This window comes from Physcomitrium patens, chromosome 4, assembly GCF_059467195.1.
Source record: "Physcomitrium patens ecotype Gransden chromosome 4, ASM5946719v1, whole genome shotgun sequence".
Lineage (NCBI taxonomy): Eukaryota > Viridiplantae > Streptophyta > Bryopsida > Funariales > Funariaceae > Physcomitrium > Physcomitrium patens.
This window is the reverse complement of record NC_143413.1, coordinates 14,192,707-14,202,717: the sequence shown is the minus strand read 5'-3', so window position 1 is coordinate 14,202,717 and position 10,011 is coordinate 14,192,707. Positions and strand designations below refer to the sequence as shown.

Here is a 10,011-nt window from a genome sequence, read left to right as displayed (position 1 = left end):
ATCTACAAAAATCTATTAAAAAAATTATAAAAACTAGAGCTCTTAGAATAATTGTAGTTTTTTGTAAAAACTTTATAGATGATTTTGTAGTGAGAGAAGGTGTTGGAACATCCATTCATATTAATCATCTATACTAGATGATCAATGGTATGGATGAACTAAGATTCAGACTTAGTGCCAAATATTAAGGTTCCAACCACTTGTATTTAAGATTACAACTATAGACTCGTAGTAAGTAAGTTCCTCATCATTTTGATTATTTGTTTATTCTTTTCATAAAAATAAGTAATTTATTGATCATGTTTAAAAATCTTTAGGTGTCAATTATGCCATTTAATGGCTAAGCTACTGCATCGCCACTCTTGTGCTAATTTTTATTTTTGTCTTTTTGCAACATTTTGCAATGTATTTGATAAAAGTAATATCCTTCATTTAGAATTTATTAATGTACCTTCATCATTAAGAACATTAGGCTTATAACCTAAGATGTACAAGGGTAGAGTGGTTTCTGTTATTTTATTAATCAATAAAATCTATTATCGATAAGATACTTCTAATTTTAATAAATAGAATGGAACTGATAATATAGCATTAAAAAAAATGATAAAAAAAAAAATCTTGCATATTACCATATTCCAATAAAATTTATATGGAAATTTTTAAAAATTTTAAATTTTAATAATAAATAAGTAAAAGAATAAAACTCTATTATTCTTTGGCAATAGATCTTAGGTATGTTAGAAAAGAAAAATTCCAAGTATAAAAAATTTTATTAATTAAATAAATATAATTATATTTTAATATTATATTCAATAAGTAAATTATAATAAATATTTTTATTTTTATTCATTTTTAGAAAATTTTATGAATAAAAAATAAGCAATTATTTTTAAAAAATTTTGAATAAATATTTAATATTTAAAATAATAAGTTTTTACGAGATCATTAAAAAAATCAAGTTTAATTTTATTTATTTTATTGTATACAACTATAATTGCAATAGTTTTGGCTTTATCAAGAAATGGTGTTTTAAATTTATAAATAATTATATTTGTATTATATCTAGTTTAAATATTTTTTATAATAAAGTGATACTAGCTTGTATTAATATTTGATATGATTTTTATGTGGTTGTTAAGAAAATAATTTAAAAAAAACAAAAAAAAAAACAAAAAAAAAAAAAAAACAACAACAACAACAACAACAACAACAACAACAAAACATACACATACACACACAAATTTTAGGTAATTTTTATTTTTATGTAATACATAGGTTTTGGCTTCTTCTTTACTGTTTAGATACTTGATAGCTGTGTCTCTATACCTCTCAATTATATAAAAAGTAAAATTACTTTCAACATAAACCATTTTTATAAATTATTTTTAATTTATTTATTTTATTTGTTTATGTGTTTTTATCTACAAAATCAAACTAAAACTTTGAAAAGTTATCTTGCAAAACAAACAAATAAATAAAGTAAGTTTTAATTTGAATTTTTTTTTTAAATTATGAGTGGTAGCATCTCTAATGATGTAAATTTATATAGCAATATAGGTTCAAGTTGAAATAAAGATTGTAACTTCACATTGTAATGCTACTTCCAAGTCAAATGTTATTAGATTTTATCATTTAATTATATTATTCTTATAATACGGTAGGGAGTTGGCATAGTGCATATTTGCAATAGTCTAAAATAAAATTATAATAGTAACAAACAATAGTGGCTAGAACCAAAACAAGCATAATTATAAAAACAGGCTGTTGTCGGTCTCAGGACCTTGTTCGTCCATGGTAGAGGCCGTCCCCGGAGCACATCACAGGCCAGTTTCAGCCGTCTGCATTCTCGAGAATCAGTCTCTGATAATCGATGTTGGGCAAGTAGCGGCGATTAAATGCCTCTGGCACAGTTTGCCCCACCGATCAATAAACCTAGTATCAGAAAATTTTGCAATCCTAGGAAACGTTGCGGAAACAAGGTTTTGAGAGGAAAATTCACAGAGGAAGATCGCAATCCAGCATTCTTGTCCCCGAATGCTCGTCCACCTAGATGTAGAAACAAGGAAGGCGCACGGGGGCGCGGCTCCGGGAATAGCACCGTCATTGCATTCTTGGAGAGATGCAAGAATGGAAAATAAATCCTCGTCAGATCACTTCGAAACATATGATTGCGCGTGGCCCCGTTGGCATTGTGCACAAAGGAGTGTACAAGGCCAGGATGTCGCCATTAAGCTACTTGAGTGGGCCGAGGAGAATACCATGAAGAAAACAGAGGTTCAATACTACAGAAACGAATTCAGACAAGAGGTTGCTGTGTGGCATAAACTCGACCACCCTAATGTCACGGAGTTCATCGGAGCCTCGATGGGAAACTCAGATTTGCAAATTCCCTCAGCCGTGGATGGTGATGATGGATTCCATCATGTGCCGAACAATGCTTGTTGTGTTGTCGTTGAGTACCTCGCAGGCGGGACTCTTAAAGAACATCTCATTCGCAGCCGGCAGAAAAAACTCTCGTACAAGGTGGTCGTGCAATTAGCCTGGGATGTTTCTAGAGGGCTTGCATACCTCCATTCTCAGAAGCTCATTCATCGTGGTGTGAAGACAGAGAACATGTTTCCCGACATATAGATGAGGGTCAAAATTGCAGATTCCGGAGTTGCACGAGTGGAGGCATCCTATCCCATGGACATGACCTGGTGATACTGGTGCCCCAGGATACATGGCTCCAGAGATTCTCGACGGTAAGCCCTACAACAAGAAGTGCGATGTGTACAGCTTGGGGATCTGTTTGTGGGAAGTTTATTGCTGCGACATGCCGCACTTGGACCTCTCCTTTGCGGACATGACATCGACAGTTGTGCATCAGAATTCGACACCTCATGGGTGTCTCTGTTTTTGGTTTTTTTCAATTGTGGTTTTACATTTTAATTATATTATTCCCTTTTTTAATGTAGGGATGACATGATCATAAGTGTGCAAGCATTTTGTTGTCTCCCCTGGTTTCGTTTCAAGCATAGCTGCTTGACTTGCATTTTCAGAAACCTGTTGCAGAACCCTATTGAGTATACACTAGAAAGGATGTTTTTGTCCAAAACGTTTAGCAATCAGCAAACTTCATTCTAACAGTATTGAATCTGAAGAACACTTGGAAGAGCCGCGAAATCTCTCGTTCGGAAATTGCCACAAGCAGAGAACGGGGGAGAGGGGTACATGGGAACGTGGGAACGGGATCGAGGCTGGGAACGGGGGAACGGGGACGAGGATGCAATGATTCTTCATCCAAGGTGGATCGATTTAGTAAAAATCTGGGTCGATTTATCATTCCCTTAAATAAATTAATAAAACCAAAATTGAAGCCTAAAGAAAAATTTGAAATAAAAAAAATTATTAATATTTCCAACACGACATATATATATATATATATATATATATATATATTGCAGTTATATACAATTGCTATATGAATACACATACCAAGAAACATCATGAAGAAAATCAGAAACAAACTCTAGTTATTTCATTTCTAAATTATAAATAAATCAAAAATATTTGTTGATTTAAAAAAAACACTCCAATGAATAAAAATGATGATTTAGTACAGTAGTGAAGCATTAGAAATACACAATATTAGTGATAAATTGATATGCATATCAAAAAAACACATACACACATACACACCTTTAGTATGTCTCGTTTAAGTTATGAGAGAGAGGATACCAATGCATAGACCGTACATAATAGAAAAACACATGTTATCTCACAACTTGATCTTATTCCATGATAGGAATCATTGACTTAAGAATAAAATTAAACGCTTAAGACTTTGCAAATGGGAACAACAAGCTGCAACATATGGTTGTGTCCAGCGCACCATATTGAAATCGACACTCTATTATTTGAAGTATCTGTTTAAACACAAGCTCCTCTATGAATTCCACCCAGTGCCTACATATTCTGAATTTCTTCACGTAAATGAGAACCGTATCTACAATCATGTTTCAATATGTGCAAGTTGGTCCTGCAAAATGAAAGCTATACAACACATCATACAACAGAGGTGGAGCATAAATGAAGCAGTCTGGGGTAGAGACTGAAGCTGAATTGCGTGTAGTGACAAGGAGCTAGAAATTCATATGCGTTTGTTTACTGATTATGCTATTATCAGCCTTCTCTTGTGCCTTCTCCGACAACTAGAAATCTGGCAGCAAATGGGTAAGTCTTACGCTTCGATCCACACACATTCGAGAACAATATCCAAGTACGTCCTGATGAAGAAACATTTTTCTGCAGCTCAAACAGATGCTAGTGTGGGTTTCGATGCAGGCCATGGTGCAAACATGTGCTGGTTGTCGAAGTCTGCGACTCTGGAGTTGCTTGGCTGAACTCTCCAACTTGTACAAAATAAAAATAAAACTGTTGAAAAGTCTGGAAAAACTTTAGTGAAAATGAAAGTAGACACGGAGACCTGCAGGTGGTTGGCTACTGAGATACACTTCCCTTTCCTCTAGATTCTGTTTCTATTATGTTTCAGTTTGGATAACTCTTGAAGACGACATTCGACAAAATTTACAAGTCGATTAATGACTAGAACTTTCTAGGTCTACAGTCATGGTTACTTGCTCTGATGTCTGCATTTGTTCAAAAGGTCTAACTATTTTTGAAACCTTGGTTCAAGGACCGTGACGTTGAATACAGCAGATCCTGGAGTATGAGCTCTACAATTACAACGACAACGTTTATTCATTCTGTGGAGTACTATTGTAAGACTTGGATTTGACACAAAAAACAAAAAGGTCTAGCAAGCAAAGGTTGGAAGAGGAAAGCATCTTGCAGTCATTTATTTATTTGAAGCCACATTGCAAATTGTTTAACAAGTTCTTTAGCAAGCCTTGCTCAAAAACTTTGATCAGGTCAGTTTCAATTGCGTATATTCGCAGCACTTGAAGCTGGTATAGGTTGGTCATGATCCCGCAGTATTCCCTGTTACTCAAATCTGTTAACAAATCTAGTGTGAGACAAGAGAAGGTTTTGACAGGAAATCGTTATCTGTTCAGGACTAAACCTCCTCAAGCTGAATCAGGAGTTGTTCAGAGATACCTCACACCGGGGAGATATCATTGCGACTAGCAACTTCAGCAGGCGCAAGTTCGACACTGAGAGTTGTTGGGTTGTAATCCATTGACGCGTATTGCACATGTCTGGGTTCCAGTGCCGGAGACAGTCGGTACCTACATTCAACTGTAATCAGGTTGACCCAAACAACCCGATCTTTGTTAGTTCGGCATCCATTTCGACGACGGCTCCTCATTGGTATCGACTGTCAATTGATTGTCTATTCTACTGTTATATCACTCCAGTGGGCCGACTTCAAACATCTCTATAAGTTTAACTTCCAGGTGCCATTCGCAATGCTGCAACTGAGCGATCTCCAAACCTCTGCAACAAGGCGTCAGCCCAGTGGACATTCTCCAGTACTGTATAAAGAGAGTATTGGTTGGATCTTATCTGCGGTAGCGCATACTGTATATTGGTACTGTAATTTTGCAATGAGTGGACTGAGATCAAGGAATGAGTTGGGCATTCATGTAACAATTGACTGTTGGGGATGATGCTTGTGGCTAGTGGGAGGTTTTACTGGAAGAACAGAATGAAATTATTAAAAGGAAAACCACTCATGCACGAGGTGCAAAATCCAAAGTCATCCTAATTCCACAAGGCAACTTTCTATATAAAGCATAAGAGCAGTATTTTTTATTGTTTACTGTGAGTGAAAGAAATTTAGAGATCGACTTTGAGCACTTCCACCCAAGCAGCAATCAATAGTTGACGTGGCTCGATGGCATCCATTAGTGACACGTACCCATCTTTAAATAGATGTCTGGAATATTACAACACTCTATCTGTCGAAGTGGTGATCACTACAGTTCAAACCAAAAAAAAACAATTAAAAAAAATTGGGGTTTTTGACCCTTTGCTCCAAAAACGTTTAGCTAATGAATGCGATTGTTGTATGTTATTAATTGTATGCAATAATTCTACTAATGCTTTGTCATGGGGAATTGTGGGACGGTTATATTTTTCCACATACACAGCCAAACAAGGGTGCCACGTACTTGGACAGCTGTCTCTACGGCGTGAACATGGATCCCAAAAGAGAGTTCTGTGTTTCCCAAGCTCTCTCGCACAGAAGCTTCAGCTCCTCCGTATTCTGATGTACTTTTATCACCTTTCATGTCGAGAAAGACACTGGGGACTTGGACCGCGTTGAAATCCACGAGAAAAAGGGGTAAAGAAGAAAAAAAAAGAAGAAAAAAAAAAAAAAAAATCGTGACGATCGTTGAGGTGTGCCAGATTCTCACGAGGTCTTTTATTATAATTCCCACCTCTAAGTAACGTCAGATCTTGTGCTCATCTCCTTTGTCTGGTAGCTGTTTACGAAAAGTAATACAACCTCTCACCGTGAAAGGCAAAGAAATCAAAGCTATGGACGAATTCGATCTGTTGGTATATATAGGAGGAATAGTCACATGTACCCAACTAACACAATTTGCATGTTGCACTTATCTGAAATACTGTATTACGGCTAGCTTGGTTATTCAAGGGTGCTGAAGACGGGTCTGCCCCCTTCCTCAGTGGAATCGGGTGAATGGGGATCGCAGATTCTTCTATCTGGGGCTTTGACCAGGAAGAAACAGTAACAGTCTGTTCGGTGCAACGCCCGCGGCACATCTTGACAGCCGCAGAGGATGTGACCTGGAAGTTGGAAATGGTAAAACATTGTGATGTGCATAGTGATGGAATTTTTCAGTTTGACACCAGCCTCAATTTAGGGCACAGAGTTCTGTAAACAGACATGATCGGGAACATAGACCACATCGTAACGAGCCAACCAAGCATACGTCCATCAGAAGAAGATCTCATGACGTTTACCCAAGCTTGTTTTGAAGAAAGTTAACAAAATAAACCAATAAGAAAGTTGAAAAGAACAGAGAACCAAGTTAATCGTCTCCAAATACCAGGCGATTGCAACCATGACAGGAAAAGGAAAGCAAAAAAACAAAACAAAACAAAACAAAAGAGCAGCTCCCATCACATAGAAACCGTTCTTTAATTGTAAACCGCACAGCCCGGACACAAAACCATCCCACTGCCAATCTTATCAGATATAACCGTACATGATGTTTATAATGCATTGTTCATTTTAATATTAAAATCTTAGCATTCCTCATCCTAGCCAACGAAGGAAAGAAAAAAGAGAAAAGAAAAGGACAAAAGAGGAAATCTATGAACAGCCAGTCTCTACGCAGAACAAAATAGGCAAGACATGTCATACAACCGCCAGCACGGAACTACACTACGTCTCGCCCCGGCCTACCACCAATCAATTGAGGCTCTTTCCGAATCCACCCCATCAGAAAAGACTTGATTGTCGTGATCACTGCATTCACACGATGCTCAATATGTCACTCCCAACATTCCTAACAAACACTCATTGACATAAAACCAAACCAAACATCCTCTGCGTAGAAATACATAAATGCCTATGGGATCGCATTCAAATCAACAGTTCGTACCTCCGCTTCCTCCGGTCTCATGTCATCTCCCTTTCCCTGGTCGTCGCCTACATCGTCCTGGAGATCTGACGTCCATAAAGTCAGATTATCTCTAAGTAGTTGCATGATCAATGTGCTGTCCTTGTACGACTCCTCACTCAATGTGTCCAATTCGGCAATTGCCTCGTCGAATGCTTGCTTCGCCAAATGGCATGCCCTACCACCACGCAGTCAATCGCACAGTCAGTTACGAACCCCGCCAAAAGAAAAGCACGTCCCACAGGCATCCAAAACCTCAACTCAAAATCTTACCGCTCAGGGGAGTTCAAAATCTCATAATAGAAGACAGAGAAGTTCAAGGCCAGTCCCAGCCGAATCGGATGAGTTGGCGCCAAGTCTGTCACTGCTGTATTAGATGCAGCCTGCACACGTATTCACATCACCTCCGTCACGTTACTACTCATGCCACGCAGCCCACTTAATTGGACAACACTGCGCCACCACCGCCAGATACAGAAACTAGACAACAGTTATCACCACAAGCTGCAGTGCCAACCACCCAAGCTCACTATATTACTCAGCACAACACCCAATCACCCCCACGTAGACACACCTGGTAGGCCTTCAAAGATTGGTCAGCAGCTTCTTTTCTCTCAGCCCCAGTTTTGAACTCCGCCAGGTACCGGTAGTAGTCTCCCTTCCTAGAACCCCGCCCATCACAGACAAACATCAGACTTCTGTCAGCACAAACCAGACACTCCTCTTGAAGACGACTATAGGACCGGTCAAGAATTAACCGATAATCTGATCCACCAATTCCGCTCCTCAGGCCCGAGTAATCTATTTGAGAAATCTAGTCTACCAACTCCATGCACAGATAGAAACATGTCACACCAACTGCAACACCTTCAGCACTCCATCCCCCAAGCACACCTTGTAGCAAAACAAGGACGCGTCACAGTCACTCAAAGAGATTCATCATGCACAATCTCTCAAAACATGCCGTACATTTTGTAGTAGAACACGGTGGACTCTCCCGTGCTGGACGAAGGAATCAAATGCCCATCAATGATCGACAGTATGTCATTGCAGATCTTCGACAGCTCCTCTTCCACCTTGTGTCTGTAGTCCTTGATACGCTTCACGTTCTGGTAGTTTCCCTTGCTATCCTCCTTCTGTTCAATAGAGGACATAATCCGCCACGACGCCCGCCGGGCTCCGATTACATTCTTGTAACCCACGGACAAGAGATTTCGCTCCTCCACTGTAAGTTCCACGTCAAGCTTCGCGACTTTCTTCATCGACTCCACCATTTCTGCAGTTGGCAACGCAATACATGAGCTGTGGACATATACAACGACTCCAAGAAAAGATCACGTGCAGTTGCACAGTTCGTTCCTACAAATACTACTTTTACTAATCACGAAAGTGGATGTATATCCCCAGAAATATAGCAATGGTCGGGCTCTGAACCAAACAGCCAGTCAAGTAGTCAATAATATGTAGTGATTCAAGCAACCATGAGGAAGAATCCATGATATGTGAAACAGATTTCCATAATGTCCTTCCTAAACAAACCTAATAATACTTAACCCCTGAGAAACACGAAACGCCCGTCACTATGTACAAATCCACTCGCAGAGTCACAAAATCTGGCGCAAAACATGTAATCGAGTTAACTAGTTCACAGACAAAAATTAAAAAAAAAAATGAAATGTAAATACCCTCCCACTAAGACACAGCTCAGTCCAGAGGAGCATACGTAAAATTATGAACAGTTACGCATTCCACTTCGTCCAGGGATCCAAACAACTCATTGACGATTGTGACAGAGAAAACCCTCGCAGGCGGATAATGGATCACCACACCCTCCCAAAAAAAACGCAGAAATTACAAATTCCTTTTACAAAATCACTCCAGTTTCAACCACGACAATACCACACCAAATCTCCACAACGAAAGACAACATCAACACCGCATTCGCATCCACATCCCCGCTCTCAACCAAAATACGCCACAATGAATCTCCACATCTCCATCCGCCTTCCACCATCACCACCGAAATCCAGATTCAAACAACAAGCTCGCGATCTGGAAAAAAAAAAAAAACAAAACAAAACAAAACAAAACAAACAAACACACACACCAGGACAAAAAATTAAGCACGTACCGTCGTAACGCTCCGCCTGCTCGGCGAGCTTGGCCATGTACACATAGCTCTCGCGCTCCTTCTCCGCACTCATCCTGGCCGAACTTGCGCAAGCAACTCCGAAGAAGAGGAGAGAAGAAGAGGGGAAAAAATTAAAAACAAACAAAAACAAACAAAGAGAGAAGATCAGCGCTACACCTCCCGTAAACTAACACGCAGCACGGAACTAAACGCAAGCGCAATACGAAGCGACTGAAATACACAAGCTGAGAGAGGGTGTGGGAGAGAGAATGTGGACTATCGGAC

The 10,011-nt window shown here is 39.0% G+C and overlaps 1 protein-coding gene and 1 pseudogene across 1 annotated transcript; one reads left to right on the top strand and one right to left on the bottom strand.

The window, feature by feature from the left end:
- The first annotated feature begins 976 nt into the window (after window positions 1-976).
- Window positions 977-3,350, top strand: LOC112281583 (serine/threonine-protein kinase 52 pseudogene; annotated as a pseudogene).
- Window positions 3,351-7,106: 3,756 nt separating this feature from the next.
- LOC112281620 (14-3-3 protein 7) lies at window positions 7,107-10,011 on the bottom strand. The gene is made up of 6 exons (XM_024518293.3): window positions 9,727-10,011; window positions 8,565-8,871; window positions 8,170-8,257; window positions 7,869-7,978; window positions 7,578-7,773; window positions 7,107-7,441 (listed from the first exon to the last, which is right to left on the bottom strand). The coding sequence occupies exons 1-6, from the start codon at window positions 9,797-9,799 to the stop codon at window positions 7,439-7,441; spliced, it is 777 nt and encodes a 258-aa protein (XP_024374061.1). The 5' UTR covers window positions 9,800-10,011; the 3' UTR covers window positions 7,107-7,438.